Raw genomic sequence first — 15,751 nt, 5'->3', positions numbered from 1 at the left:
TTCATCAATTTCTTCGGGGACTTGATGAAATCTACATTCCTACACGATTAGCTCTCCTGTCACGGGTTCCTTTCCCGAGTCTTGATGATGTGTATAATGAGTTGACACAGGAAGAAGACTCAAGAGTGGTATCGCGTACGTACATGGAACAAACCGGAGGGGTGAGTTTTGCCGTGCAAACGCAACCAAGAGGGATAGTATCATCAGATGAACGTGATAAGAGAACAATCTGTGGAAGTTGTGGGAGAAAGGGTCATGGATCAGATAGTTGTTTCCGACAGATTTGATAGCCTTCTTTGTGGGGAGATCGACCCAGAAACAAAGCAAACAATGGAAGTGGGCCATATCAGATAAAGAACAAAGGGAAGGAGATGGCGTTTGTGAATGCGATGGGGAGACAAGGTGTGTTGTCTCAGGGATTAAACTCTTCGATGATCTCGGATGCAGACCGTGTGGGGTTCAGTGGCTTGAATGAGAATCAGTGAAGGACACTGGTATCTATGCTGGAAGAAAGGAAGCTACCGCCACCAAACCGCCTCACGGGTAATCATTTCTTTGAATCTTGGATACTTGACAGTGGAGCCACAAATCATATGAACGGCTCTAGAGACTACATCACTGATATTCGGTGTATGACTCATATACAGATTAAGCTTCCTGATGGTAGACTTACTATATCGAATCAGAAAGGGGTTGCTCAGATGGGATCACATATTGAGTTGAAAGATGTTTTCTTGGTTGATGGTTTAGATTGTCATTTGATTTCAGTCTCTCAGTTGACTCGAGATAGTCACTGCAGTATTCAGATGTCTGATAAGCTTTGTACGATTCAGGACCGCATCACGAAGACCCTGATTGGTGCGGGTGAGCAGCTGAGCGGATTATACTTCTTTAGGAGCATGGATGTAGCTGTGACGTTGATGGCTGGACGTACGGATCGTTTGTCGAAGGATGTCTGGCATCGACGACTAGGACACCCATCTCATAAAGTTGTAGACAAGCTCCACATATCTGGTTTTTCTAGTTCTAGTGTTTTTAATAATAAAGCGTGTGAAGTATGTATCCGCGCTAAGCATTCTCGTGATGTATTTCCATTGATTTCGAATAAGACTACTACTCCTTTTGAATTAATACACTGCGATTTATGGGGACCCTATAGAACACCAGCCTTATGCGGAGCACAATATTTCTTAACGATCTTAGATGATTACTCGCGAAACTTGTGGCTTTATTTGTTGCCAAACAAACAACAAGCACCGATGAAAATTCGATAGTTCTTCTCCTTGGTTGAAAGACTGTTCAATACCAGAATCAAAACTTTGCGATATGATAATGTAAGTGAGTTCATTTGTTTGACCGAATTTTTCAGAGATAATGGCGTAATTCATGAGACATCTTTTGTTGGCACTCCTCAACAGAATGGCCGTGTTGAGAGGAAGCACCGACACATACTGAATTATAGCTCGAGCACTAAGATTCCATGCATCTCTTCCGATACAATTTGGGGGGGGGGCGGGAATGTGCTCTAGCTGCGGGTTACTTGATTATCGTACTCCATCTGTAGTGTTGAAAGGGAAGACTCCCTTTGAGATGTTGTATCAGAGACCTCCACCGATTCAGCATCTGAGAACCTTTGGTTGTTTGTGTTTTGTTCATGAACAAAAGTATGGAAGAGACAAATTTGCGAGCAGAAGTAAGCGAAGCATATTTGTTGGCTATCCTTTTGGGAAGAAGGGATGGCGAGTGTATGATCTTGAGGGCAAAAAAATCTCTGTATCTCGCGATGTGGTCTTCATGGAGGATGAATTCCCATTTTCTTCTAGTATGACAGTGGAAGAAGAGGATATCAAGAACACAGAGCCACCTGCGCAGATGGCTGATCCGGTGGAAGAGCCGGACCTGAATCAGATGTTAGCTCCACCAGTAGAATTGATTGTGGAGGATAATGATCATTCAGTTGAGATAGGAGTAGCAGGGATAGAGTCCGAGGCAGGGGCTGTGACAGAGCCTGAGACAGAGTGCGACAGAATTTTCTCCAACCGAGTTAGATGGAGTTGAAGAAATAAGTATTGTCCCTAACTTAGAAGGTGTGGAACAAGGACTTACTGACTCTGCGTTAGTTACAGAAGATACTAGCAATGAGGCAGAAACTCTGGGCCGAGGTTATAGAACAAAAATGAGATCAACAAGATTGAGAGATTTTGTTGGAAATACAGTTCATGCAACATCTTTTTACCCGATCGAAGACTTTGTGTCATGTGACAGGTTTTCAGCTGATCGCATATGTTTTCTTGCAGCTATTACCTTTAATACAATTCCAAGGCATTACGCTCAGGCCGTGGAAGATGAACATTTTTGAGACGCTATGAATCATGAGATAGTAGCACTTGAAGATAGTAGAACGTGGACTGTGGTAACGTTACCAACTGGGAAAAAGGCTCTCGGATGTGGATGGGTATATTGCATAAAATACAGAGCTGATGGAACTATCGAACGGTACAAAGCTCGACTGGTTGTGTTTGGAATCACCAAGTGGAAGGTGAGGACTACACTGAAACATTCACACCAGTTGCGAAAATGACAACCATAAGATGTTTTCTTGAGATTGTTGCTTCACATGATTGGGAGGTACATCAGATGGATGTGCATAACGCTTTCTTGCATGGAGATCTAGAGGAGGAAGTGTACATGCAGTTACCACCGAGCTTTCGAGCGGAAGATCAAAGCAAAGTGTGTAAGTTACACAAGTCTCTCTATGGGCTTAAACAAACACCAAGGTGTTGGTTTGCTAAACTGTCTAAAGCATTGATAGACTATGGCTTTATTCAGTCTGTTCCAGATTATTCTCTATTTGTCTATAATCAAGCTGGAGTTCAGATTCATGTACTGATCTATGTCGACGGTTTGATTATTATTGGTAATTCCTCTAAGGTAATATCGACATTCAAGAATTATTTTTGTACATGTTTTAAGATGAAGGATCTCAAAATTCTCAAGTATTTTTGGGGGATTAAAGTGGCTAAAGTGCATCAGGTATATACTTGTGCCAAAGGAAGTTTGCTCTGGATATTATCATTGAAGCAAGACTGCTTGGAGCTAAACCTGTGTCGTTTCCAATGGATCAGAATCACCAACTCGCTCGTGCGACTGGTGCGACAATCTCTGACCCAAAAAGATATCAAGGACTTGTAGGGAGATTGATTTATCTACGACTGACTAGGCCAGAGTTGTCATACGCGATCCACATACTCTCACAATTTGTGCAGACTCCGAAACAGGATCATATGGATGCTGCTATGAGAGTTGTGAGATATCTGAAGTGGAATCTTGGTCAAGGCATGTTGCTGAAGGCGGGTCAGCCCCTTACACTTACTGCTTGGTGTGATGCAGATTGGGGAGGATGTCCTCTTACTAGACGATCTTTGATGGCACGGTGCCACGGTTTATACAGATGGGAAATTCTCCGGTCTCATGGAGAACATATAAACAAGACACAGTGTCAAGATCATCGATGGAAGCGGAGTATAAAGCGATGTCTGATACAATTCAAGAGTTGCTTTGGTTGAGGAATCTACTTTTTACACTTGGAGTTCGATTTGATGCCCCTATACCGGTTCATTGTGACAATATCTCCTCGATTTATATGACGGCAAATCCGGTATGTCATGAGAAGACTAAACATGTGGGTGTCAGTTATCATTTTATACGAGACGAGATAGTTAGAGGCTTCATCACAACGGAGCATGTCTCCAAAAAGATGCAACTGGCTGATATATTGACAAAAGCTCTTGGGAAGAAAGAGTTTGGAGCATTTCATATCAAGTTGGGAGTTCAAAATCTACACTCTCCAACTTGAAGGAGGGTATTCGGATATTGAGATGTCAAAAAGGTTTATCCATCCCGTCTGGTCTCGTACCACGACGGGTTTGTCATCGAGCGGGTTACAACGGGCCTGTCCCGCGCGGGCTGCGGTCCTCAGAATGCCGGCCCAAACCCGTATCACAGAACATATAGACCTTCGCGGGCCGTCCCGCGGGATGCTTCCTTATCAAACCGCCTACTACAGTTTCCTTCATGAATGTTCAAGTGGAAGAGTTGTGTAAGAGAGTTGAAGAGAGCTCATTAAGATTCACTAAAGCCTTATCAAAATCAATGCCATAAAGCTCTGTTTGTGCTTGCGTTCTTGAGTTAAAAGCCTTTTTTTGGTTATCAGCATAAGATTTTATTAAGTTTGAATCTGACTGAGTTGTTGTCTTTGTAATAACTTGGCTTAAGTGTTGTATGTCTTCATCAAACCATCTCTTTTGTAATTCTTTGGATTTCAAAGAAAAGAAAACCGTGAATCACTTTGTCAAATTATACAAGTGACATGATATACAACTAACTTTTCTCCTAGACAACATCATTGTAACCAAATTTAATTTAAGAAAAACACCATTTCATAGTATTGAAAACAAAACCAATCAACTTAAACAAGAAATCTCACATTGTAATAAAGCAATTCATAGTTGTGTGTAATAAAAAGATAAAACCAAATCAAAACACCACCAGAGCTCGAATCGTCATCGCCGGATCTCGAATCATCATCACCGGAACTCCTTATGTTTTCTGGGGGAAAAGTCACAAGAATCACTTTCTTCTCACTCTCTCTTGTTTTTTCATGTAAAATAAGAAATGAAAAAAATGCGGATCCATGTAATCCCGCATGACCCGTTTCGGCCCATCCCGCAAAAAGCCCGGTCCCGCAAAGATCCGTCCCGCGAGGCCCGTAAATTTACGGGCCTAGAATACCTCATCCCAATACCGTCCCGCGACAATCCTTTATGGGCCAGGCCCGTGGTCTAAGTCCATGATTACCATCTCTATTCGGATATTGACATATCTATATATATCTCTTAGAATATATTGTCATTAATTTTCATATATCTTGTAAAACTAGTTTAGGAATGAAACCCTTGTATAAAGAGAAGGTCTTGGACCTAAAGATTAATACATACTCTTGTTTTCTGACAGTAAAGAGTGACCGTTGGATCAAAACCAGCTAAATACAATCTGAACCGTTAACTTCACTAACACTAGGATCGCCAGCGTGGCATAAACATGATATTTTATATACATATACATGTTGCTTATGTCCTCATTACACAAACAGTACTCTTAACTATCTTTAGATCCGATGGAGTCATCACCACCAGCAACCAAGGCAGCGAGAGGTGGAAGAAGAGGAGGAGACCGCAAGAAGAGCGTCTCCAAGTCCGTCAAAGCCGGTCTCCAGTTCCCCGTCGGCCGCATCGCTCGTTACCTAAAGAAAGGCCGTTACGCGATCAGGTACGGCTCCGGCGCTCCGGTCTACCTCGCCGCCGTTCTCGAGTACCTCGCCGCCGAGGTAATAATTTTCCGTAGATCTCTCTGATTGAAATCTTTTACGGATCTTGATTCTAATCATCTTTATCTGTTTATGTTAAAGGTTCTTGAGCTAGCTGGGAACGCGGCGAGGGATAACAAGAAGAACAGGATAAACCCGAGGCATCTTTGTTTGGCGATAAGGAACGATGAGGAGCTGGGGAAGCTGTTGCACGGTGTGACGATAGCGAGTGGGGGTGTGCTTCCGAATATCAACCCGGTTCTGCTTCCTAAGAGGACTACTGGTTCGTCTCACGGTGAGAAAGAGAAAGCTTCTTCGCCGGCTAAGAAGTCTCCCAAGAAGGGTTGAAAACGGTGTCGCTTTGTTTTGTTTAGGGTTTCTCTTTAATGTTTGGTTTGTGAAACCTATTGAAGATTTATGTTTTTATACATTTGTAATGAAGGAACTAATTTCTCTGGTTATGTTTCTGAGTTTCTGTCTAATCGAATAAAAAAAATAAAATATCTTTCTGGATCTCATTCTTGTTATTCATCAAAGATTGAACTTGAGAAATTGAATGTAGAGTTATGGCAAAGTTAGTAGTATTAATCAAAGTAGTTCGTTAATTTCTGTTTTAGCTGAATAAATGATGTATCATTGTATTAGGTTTTATTTGTGCCTGATTGAAGAGCCTCATTAGAGACCCATTTAAATTGCTCATCAGCGTGCGATGTAGCTACTTCAGCTGCAGTTGATTTTTTGCTTTACTTGGGTTTTGTTTTATTTTGATTTAATGGGTATTTGCTTTCCTATTTGACAACGGAGGTAAGTCGGCCTATGTTTGTTCGTGTCATTTAAAACAAAAATACTTACAAATGGTTTCATTTCGTATAACATTTAATTAAAGATTTAAAGTTGATCGAGTGTTTTACTGTTTTTCATCTAGTAATTAAACTGGCCACTCAAATTTTTTATTTTTAAGTAATAAGATTCGGACAATAGGAACAAAGGCACCAAAGCGAACCTGGTCCAGTTGGTTGTGGTTATGTCATTTCCACTTGGGGTCCAGTGTTCGAAGCAGCTTTGGTACCCATCTCTCTCTCTCTCTCTCTGATTCTTCGAAGTTCGAATCCTTCGTGATGATCGCATGACTCGTATAAAAAACCGAGGTAATAATAATTACCTTTTTTAATTTAAGAAAAGAAAGCTAGGTATTGTTTAGACCAACCTTATCAGTGCATGGGCCTGTAGAGGTAAAAATTAAAACACGAAAACTGAAACAACGAGAGCAAGAGGGGGGTATATAGAGAGATCCCTTATGAATGGTAAATTGGTAATACATGATCAAAATAACAAAGTTGAGTAATATGTAACATACTATATATCACCACATCCTGAATACTAAAAAAAAAAAAACATTTTATGGTTGCTACTAGTGCTTGGTTCATCGCGTGGTTTCTTCAAGCAGGATTCAAGGTTGATGTTTTGGTGTTGGTTGTGGCTGGTGCCATTGGCTCTGCAGTTCATCATCTTCCTTTGCGTTTTCTGGATCATGATGCTTGGCTTTAGCCTTTAGGGTGCATCCACATAACGGAGAAAGTACACCTAGTACAATAAATCATGTTACACTCTATAACAGTATCTTAATCCAAGCACAATTCACCACCATATATACATACATATATAAAAATCTTCAAAATGGCAATAATAATAAAGCTCAATCATACGATTGTAGATACACCCATTTACACCTTATTTTCAGTAAAGAACCAACTCCGACAAAGTGTACCAACAAAATTTCTGTATGATTTCTAAAAGTAAGATGTAGAAGAAGAGGCTGGTAATGGAAAAAACAAAACTTAATGGGGGGGGAATCAAGTTTTTGGCGGAGGAGTTCCAGCAAGCCATCCCCAGACGCCACCAGAGCTTTGTGGTTTGCCATTCATGTTGACGGCGGCTTGTTCAGACGCAACCGCTCTTTGACGGTGGAGTAGTTCGAGTTCCTTTTCAAGTGTTTCCATTGTCTGAAGCTTTTGTCTTACCTCTGCAACTTCAACCTGAAGGGCACTTAGAGAAGTTCAGATAATCAACCCGGAACTTGCAATACGTTTTCAAAAAGGAAGGAAAAGTAACTTTCTTGGTAAAGAATCTAATTACCTCTAACTTGAAACACCTTGACTGTTCCGCTGCAAGTTGACTCCGCACAGAATGAAGTTCCTATACATCAAATACAAAAAATGAAAGACTGATTAGGAACTAATTTTTGAAGGCAATAGTATTACATATTAGTATATTACCTTGTATAACTCCGTGCTTCGCGTTTCTGTCTCTGTTAACTCTTCCTTCAGTTGCAGAGTTTGTATCTTCTCCTTGCTCAGTGATGCCTCCAGTTCTTCCTTCTCCGATCTAAGGGATGTAATAATGCGCTCGCTTTTACCTTCAACCTATGGATTTTCATATTCAAAATGACAAAATAAAAAACAGAGATAAAATTTCAAATCTCTTCAATATTTTCACATTTTAAGGAGGGAAACGTTATGCGGGAAGATACCTTTGATCCGGAGTTAACATTATCCATGACAATTTCCCGTACTTTGCTTTCTTGGCTCACCCCGATCTCAGACTCAATATCTCTGGTGGTGGCGTTGTTAACAGCAGAAACACTATCACGCACAGGAGAAGCTTCCATAATCTTTGATTTCAAGCTTGATTTGTGGCTTGGTTTAAGAACATTCACCTGTGATTGGCAAAATACAGAGTTAACAACCGAGTTGAAAAAAAAAACACAAATCAGGACAATGTATCTATGAGTACCTCGTTGTTGTAACGTCCGTTGTATCCACCAAAAGCAACGATTACGTCTTCACCATTATATGAGCTCACAACTAAACTCAATCCCTGTTATCAAGAACATTTTCAGCTCAATTCTGGAAGAATGGAAAGGAAATCACAAGAGATTTACTCAAGTTTCATGTTTATGGAATAATGACTTTAAACTACCTCACTAGCGAGAGGTGCACCTCCTTGGACTGTTGTGAGTACTGACCACGCAAGAGTTGACATATTTAATACAACAGTCTCACATGCCCCTGCGGTAAAAGTACCAGCAAGCATCACAATTAATCACACTAGAAAGTTATTTTCTTTTTCCAGGAAAGGTTCCAGTGATGTAACGTAAAAAGTAACACATGCTTGTTGGGAAGATTTAAGAGTCTCAAAGGGAAAAGTGCAAAACATACCGCTCTTGTTATCTCCACCGCCAACGATAAACCAGTTCTCCCCAATCGTCACACCGGCGTGTCCAGCACGTGGAGTTGGGGCTTCACCTTGTTGTGCATGTCTTGACCATTCCATCTATAATATGGAAACACATATGTTAAGAAGCCAACAAAGAGCGTTGTTGAGAAAAAGAGAAGCTTAACATACAGTTTGCAGATCAAGGACGTGCAGATCACTAAAACAATTTGTATGTGATCCTCCGCCAAATATTAGAAGATAGCGCTCAGCATGCACTGCAGCAGCATGATCAGACCTTGGAGATGGAGGGGAACCCCTGCAAGTTGACAGAAGTTTAACTTTGAACTGCGGAAAGTTGATAACTGGCGGATTTGTGAAATTTCCTTCAATTTCTGAATTTGTATCTAGTTTTTAAACAAATAACTTGAATTCTTAAAAAAAATTGAATAAAATGCAGAAACGTCATAGGATCTTACACGGCATCTATCTCATCCCAGGTCATGGTATCCAGATCAAGTAGATGCAAATCATTCAGAAGCGATTTATTTACATTCTGGCCGCCAAATATCACCAATTTTTTTCCCACAAGAGTCACTGACTGGCCTCCACGTGAAATCTGCAAGCAAGAAAGAGTGATAAACATAGTGTCGAAGAAGCCAAACTACATACTCCATTTCAAATATCAGAAAGAAGATCAATAAATTGCATTCGGATGCAACTTAACACTAACACCAGAGAATACTAAGAAGGGAGAAAGAGAGCCAATTTTCATATAAGGAAAGTTTACTAGGTTACTAGATAGAAAAGTTTCCCATATAAGGATCAGAAAAACTTAGGAGAAAAGATGATGTACCGGTGGCTTTCCATCTGTCTTTAAGATTGACCATGTACAGGTATGCAGATCAAAGACCTTAACTGTGACGAGAAAACAGAAGAAAAAGTGATATACAAAATTAGTATGCACAAAACTATAACTTACCTGAAATTAGCAACTTCATAAGTGTTTAAACTCTTACCTAGAATTGATTCTGAGGGATCCTTTGCATGGCCACCGATAGACAGAAGCTTGTTGTCCCATGGTATCTACATAACAAAAAGGGAAGGCCAGTGAGAATAACGTATTTCAAGATTATTTTCTGCTATAAACTAGTAGCATGTGGATATCATGAGGAGATTACTGTACTTCCAACCTTGCCTTTGATATATCAAGGCTAGAAAACCAAAGAAAAAAATAATAGTTAGAACACAAACCAACGAATGGCCAGCACAGTGAGTTAGTGTTGCTGGAGATGATGTTTCCTGTGATTCAGTCACAACCTTGGTTTCAACTCTTGACCAAGTCCAGTTTTTTAGATCTAAAACCTGTATTTCAAACACCATTTACAGAAAATATGCTTTTATTCCACAAAAAATAATAGGAGAAGATTCCTGAAGGTAGGCAAAACTGAAACCAAATATTCTGATTAGATACAGCTAATGCTTTTCGAAGAATGCTATAAGTTGCTTACATGAAGATCACCCAGATAACGCCCGTTGTGGTTTCCACCATACATATACATCTTATCTTGAATAACCGCTGCTCCATGCTGAATCGAGTTTAATAAACAAGAGTTAGAAAAGAGAGAAGATACACGAAGAGATACTCTTCTTTGATGTTCCACAAGATGTTTAGATAAAATAATACCTCATACCGAGCTTTTGGTGGATGGCCTGATGTAAGTGGTGCCGTCCACTGGTTATACACAGAAATAGTATTTGGGTTTTCCAAAACTACATCTTTATCTTGGGTTTCCATCAACCGCCCATCCTCTGTAGCGGTCGTCATTGTCTCACCAAAAGAACCTCCATTCTCAACACTCGGCTCGGCCTTTGTGCTCTGCTACAGAGAATCAATCCCAATTACTAAATGAGTAAGATACATCTCTTTAGGAAAAGGAATGAAAAGTCCGAACTTAAACATGGAATGGTGTTAAATACACCTCAGACGTGGAACTGGCATTTGCTAAGCAATACATGCACAAACTGAAACTTGATACTATGTATAAGAAGTGAAATTTCTTAATTTGGGATTTAAAACTCACACTGATTTGGACATCTATAGCAGGATCTGGGACAGAGTTCGGTGGATTTGGATACCAACTAGAATCTCCTTCCTTTTTTAAAAATGAGGAATATAGGCCGAATTTAGCCGATGATCCACAAATTAAGCAAAAGGGGCATAAAAAATTCTCTGTTGGTTACCTCCAGAATTTTCACAAAGTGACGCTTTGCCTCAATGGAGGGCATGGTTCCAAGCCCCTGCCAACTAGTAAACATATACATCTCTTAGGAAATCACACAAGTACCATATTATCCTAAGGTAACGAAGTAGGTTTGTATTTGCAAAATGGGAATCTCTAAGATGACTTTCCCACGGCATGTGACCATCATTTTTGCATACAGTACACACACCAAAGTTAAATGCAACTCTTTTTCATTTATTCCCCATGGATGTAAACAAAAGTACCACATTTAAAACTACTCTCCAACATACTACGAAGCTCTTAAGCTAGATGGGCTTCCAAACCTAAAACCAATTGGTGATAAGTGGATTTGCCTGGCCCATTTATCTTATACATTGCTTAGGATTAGGATCCCTTACGGTGGGAGACAAACCTTTTCCACTTGCTTTGCTCAGCTGGATTCCACGCGCTAGGTTTTGGTGTATTACAAGGTCCTACAGTGGCCTGATTAAACATGTAAAGCCTTTTCTTTATCACAACAACGATGAACAAGCCAAGTCGCAAATCAATTAACAAGGCAATACGATCGATCGTGTGTTGTTTAGATCACTAGATCTAGTGGAATTTCGAAATAGATAATTTGTTTCGGACCTGCTGGTGAAGCGCGTAGAGAAGCAGCGCGGTGTCGTTGGAGAATTTGGAGCTGAGTTGTTTCACGGAAGACGGTGCAGATCCGTCGAGGCCGAGGTACGATGCGGCGGCGTAGAATCTGTCGGGGTAAGCGAGGGTAGCGCTCTGCTTCGCCGTATTAGCCATTTTGTTTTCGTTTCGTTGATTTGATTCGAGAGACGATGGAGGAGGAGGAGGAAGAGCCAACAACCGTCGGGTTCAAGTTTTCGGATCAAGAAAAAAAAAGAGAGGCTTTCGGATCAATTTGAATTTAGTTGTTTAATTACGAATGGGATAGATGCAGCGTGTTTATATAGGCAATGCCGTTTAAACCAAACCAAACATGCCGAACCGAACCGAAATTCTAAATTAATTTAGTTATCGGTTCAATTCGACCATCGATTAAATGTTCTTTTTTAATTTTAAACTAATTATTACCTGGAAATAATCAAATTTTACCGAAAAATCTTATACGGCGGTTCAATTCTTACTAATAAAATTGTTACAAGTGAAACGAACCCTAGTTTTGTTTATTCAATCATCAATTATTAAGTTTTGTAAACAATTAAAATTTTAAATTCGAACATGACTTTTAGTTAATAAATTCTAAAATCTATTCAATATAACTTAGATTTTGATTTCAATCATTTGTTCATGAGAATTAACCACAAATGATTTGAAATCAATTTTACTTATAATTTTTTTTAAATCATTTGAAGTTAAATAACATTAGATTTTTAAAAATGGATTTAAATCATTCATTGGATACTACGAGATTTTAAATTAAATTTATAAATACCATATCCAATAACACTAGAATTTACAATCATCATTCGAATGGTGGATTTTACTTAGATTTAAGTTCTATCAAAATACTACATGATTAAACAAACTCATGCGCAGTTCAGCAACCTTTTCATACTTTGAATTAACCGAAAAACCGAACTAATCAACCCGACTAAACTGAAGTAACCGAATTTTCACAAAAACTTGGAAAATGGTAAGTTTTGTATTTGAAGGTGTTCAATGGCATCTTCTTCCGAATAAACAAATTATGTGCCAATATTTGTTGCCAGATACAGCTTTTGTCTCTATAACACAAAATGCCAGTTTATGATTCAGATATGCTCAAATTTAACAACACGGCAAAAAAGTATAAAGAGGATTTGAACATTCAATAAGATTAAAACTACCAAATGCTAATGGCAAAACGAGAAACTCAACCTATCGGTGGACCCTTTGGTGTATCACTGGAGTTCCTATGCGACTTGTGCTTCGATCTCTTCTCCCGTTTCTTACTCCTGAGAGAAAATGAACACAGAACAGAATCAACTAAAGCAGCAAAAACGTATAATATTTTAAGTGGTTAAAAGCAGGAAGGTTAATTAGTACTCGTCATGTGAAGAACTATGTCCTAGACAAGATTTTAGCTTCCTGTTGATATGCTTCATGTCCTTTTCACTTGGGTACTTATAGTTCTTTACCTGCAAAAAAAAAAAGGATAACATTTTAGAAACGAAGTTTCATGGTTATGATGGAAATATTTTTAAGAAGTTAGTGCATACCAAATATTCAATTTCATCAAGTAATTTTATGAGCTCTGAAGTCGTGTGCTCAGAGTTCGGTTGAGAAACAATGTTCTCTAGGTACCTGCACTAAATGAAGTTTTAGTTTAAAATCCAACTGCTACAAGCTTTCATATAACAAAAACAGAGAGAGGCCAAGAGGGAATAATAACCTATCAAAGTCAACCACTCCAAGAACCCCATTTGCAATACGCAAAGCAGCCAACGCCAACTGAGAAACAATACAGAACCATGAAGGCGTTCAACCAGACTTTTTGACAGCTTTAAATTATTTAAATATCTTCAATCTGATAAAAAACAAAGGCTAGGAGAGACAAAGAAACCCACCTGGCCAGGAGGAAAGAGGAGTGGAGCATCTGTGAGCATAACTTTATCGGCTTCTGCTGTTGCTGCTTTGAGCAAACTCTGCAAAGTAAAATGTTATGCCAGTATGAGAAAATGAAACTTCAGGAAGGCCAATTAAGTAAAAAAAGAAGAGACTTGCAATTATGAAGAGAGATCACCTCCAGTTTTTGGATTTCATCATCTCTAGCTTGAAGAAATTCCTAGAGGGTGATAAGATGAGTCACTTTTGGAGACAATTTGAAGTTAAACAAGGATGATAAACTACACACACACCAAATAATATAGTATTGAAAAGCTTAAACTCTCCTACTAAAGTTCCCCAAGCAACAACAAAAATTGCCTTTCGACTCTCATCATTATAAAGATGTAAACAGAGAAAACCAAGCTGTCACACAAGAAAACCTAGGATTAGACAGCCAAGATGTACCTCCATGTTGCTGACAAAGCCTTCGATTGCACGATATGGTGCATAGACAATCAGATCAAATTCCAAACTCTGCAAATAAAGTTAATCCAATATGAACAGAAGAACGCAGAGAAAATAGGACATGAGAGATGTATAGACATAAGGAAGTTGCCTGAAGAACAGCCATCTCATACTTGAGAATGACGTGGTGATCTTGTTTAATCCCCTTCCCTATCTCCTCAGCAGATACATGATTCTCCTCTATTTTACATGCTGCATACACACAGGTTAACCTGTTTCAATGAAATGTATCAATTAGTCCAGATGACATCATTCTACCAAAGGGCAGCTAATTAAGCATCTCCGAAGTAAAAAAAAAAAAAATCAAATTCGATAAACACTTCCAAAACATATTTTGTTTTTTTCCAATGGGAAGCAAATTGGTAAAGCATGTGCGTGAAGAAGTAATACATTATTTCTTTGGGATGATGTTGCATAACAGACCATTGCAGATAAAACCTTTTAAAGTATTGGAGAGCTGTTGCCTGCAAAAGATTAGAAGTTAGAACAAGATATCTAGAGAGCTAAAGATCTAAGCTTTTTTTTTTTTTATATTTGAAAGAAGAGCAAATGTCATCACACCTGAATCTTGTGAGGAAACTCAAAGGCACTGCAAACTTCTTGGACCTTTGCCTCATAAAAAGCTCTCATGAACCGTTCTTCATCAACACTCAAAGGCTTAAGCTTGTTATCACCTGAGAGAGTTAAAATAAAAAAAAAACATCATTAAAAAAACTTGACCAACAAAAAACCATAATGATAAATAAAATTTTAAAAAAAAAAAACTTACCTTGATCTCCTCCTGCATCAACTTTCTGCGTGGGATAAGTTAGTGATCCACTAGCATCTACTTCAACTTGGGTCGTTCCACACTGAGAATAAAAAGAATTAGTTAAAAAAAATCAATAATAAAGTTCCATAAGTAACAACTCACCTTCTCTAGCAATTGCACTGCCCTCTGGTTAGCAGCTTTATATCTCTCTTCCTACAAATAAACAACACTTGAGCTTAGCTGCTGCAATACAATTACATAGAGATAGAACAACAATCACAGACTCAATTTTCACATGATTTTCTCGGGAATCGAAAAGAAAACAAGAAGCAATAAGAATATATTCACTATATGGTTTACTAGTTTCTGGGGAGTGAAGATCCACTTGGCTCGTTGAGTTGATGTCTGGAAATCCGCCATTACTAATAACAGTTCACGCCGATCAAATTCAGACACGCTGTCGACGACGAGACGATTCTCGGAACAAAAGAGAATGAACCAACCACCGTCTCAATTTCAATCTTAATTTTTTTTTTTTTTAAATAACGTAATTTCTTCAGAAGGGGTTTATTTATTATGTCTGACACTCGGTTTCTATTTTATTTTTTTGTTTGGTTTGAATAATAATTATAAAACTAATATCTGATAAAATTTACAGTTGTAATTATGTTTCAGTTTGGTTCCAGTTTTTGAATAATTAGATTTTTTTTTTATATAGTTTCTTGAAATTAAAAATCGGATGATTCAAACAAGTATTTTGAACAAAACTATTTGGGTAATTATTATTTTTTTTGGGTAAACTGAATAATTTTAAATATCTAAAATAAAAATATTCATGTATATCAGTTCTTTTTTCTTGATATTTTGGTTTATAAGTATTTATAAATATTTAAATAATTTTAAAATTAAATATAATCAATATTTTTAAGTATATAAACTGTATTTTAAATGTTTGGATAATCATTGGGTTCGGATACGATTTCGATTTTGGTTTTTGAGTTCTAAAAATATACTCCCTCCGTTTTAAAATAGATGATGTTTTGGAAAGTTTTTGATGTTTCAAAATAGATGATGTTTTGAATTTTTATATTAATCTTAGTTTTATTAAAA

At 38.3% G+C, this 15,751-nt stretch overlaps 3 protein-coding genes across 5 annotated transcripts; 1 reads left to right on the top strand and 2 right to left on the bottom strand.

Moving 5' to 3' along the window:
- Positions 1-5,126: 5,126 nt before the first annotated feature.
- On the top strand, positions 5,127-5,878 carry LOC111203400 (probable histone H2A.5). The gene is made up of 2 exons (XM_048748008.1): positions 5,127-5,386; positions 5,468-5,878. The coding sequence occupies exons 1-2, from the start codon at positions 5,177-5,179 to the stop codon at positions 5,711-5,713; spliced, it is 456 nt and encodes a 151-aa protein (XP_048603965.1). The 5' UTR covers positions 5,127-5,176; the 3' UTR covers positions 5,714-5,878.
- Positions 5,879-7,024: 1,146 nt separating this feature from the next.
- LOC111203399 (acyl-CoA-binding domain-containing protein 5-like) lies at positions 7,025-11,766 on the bottom strand. 2 transcript variants are annotated; one of them, XM_048748004.1, is made up of 18 exons: positions 11,455-11,766; positions 11,237-11,307; positions 10,823-10,886; positions 10,663-10,734; positions 10,266-10,460; positions 10,090-10,167; positions 9,833-9,943; positions 9,598-9,664; positions 9,435-9,496; positions 9,058-9,197; positions 8,771-8,897; positions 8,584-8,698; positions 8,345-8,433; positions 8,159-8,242; positions 7,896-8,081; positions 7,642-7,788; positions 7,502-7,561; positions 7,025-7,401 (listed from the first exon to the last, which is right to left on the bottom strand). In XM_048748004.1, exons 1-18 carry the CDS (start codon positions 11,617-11,619, stop codon positions 7,219-7,221), a joined length of 2,016 nt encoding a protein of 671 aa, XP_048603961.1. In that variant the 5' UTR covers positions 11,620-11,766; the 3' UTR covers positions 7,025-7,218. The 2 variants fall into 2 exon arrangements, with proteins under 2 accessions (XP_048603961.1, XP_048603962.1); XM_048748005.1 differs by having other exon boundaries at positions 10,266-10,457.
- Positions 11,767-12,506: 740 nt separating this feature from the next.
- Positions 12,507-15,204, bottom strand: LOC125574906 (cyclin-H1-1). 2 transcript variants are annotated; one of them, XM_048748007.1, is made up of 13 exons: positions 15,002-15,204; positions 14,804-14,854; positions 14,660-14,741; positions 14,452-14,564; positions 14,281-14,354; positions 13,982-14,102; positions 13,831-13,899; positions 13,562-13,603; positions 13,386-13,463; positions 13,211-13,269; positions 13,038-13,122; positions 12,865-12,956; positions 12,507-12,773 (listed from the first exon to the last, which is right to left on the bottom strand). In XM_048748007.1, the coding sequence occupies exons 1-13, from the start codon at positions 15,059-15,061 to the stop codon at positions 12,692-12,694; spliced, it is 1,008 nt and encodes a 335-aa protein (XP_048603964.1). In that variant the 5' UTR covers positions 15,062-15,204; the 3' UTR covers positions 12,507-12,691. The 2 variants fall into 2 exon arrangements, with proteins under 2 accessions (XP_048603964.1, XP_048603963.1); XM_048748006.1 differs by having other exon boundaries at positions 14,990-15,198.
- Positions 15,205-15,751: the final 547 nt, after the last annotated feature.

The sequence above is a fragment of the Brassica napus genome, chromosome C2 (genome assembly GCF_020379485.1).
Source record: "Brassica napus cultivar Da-Ae chromosome C2, Da-Ae, whole genome shotgun sequence".
Classification (NCBI taxonomy): domain Eukaryota; kingdom Viridiplantae; phylum Streptophyta; class Magnoliopsida; order Brassicales; family Brassicaceae; genus Brassica; species Brassica napus.
Note: the sequence above shows the minus strand (reverse complement) of the source record. Positions and strands in the feature narration are given on the sequence as shown.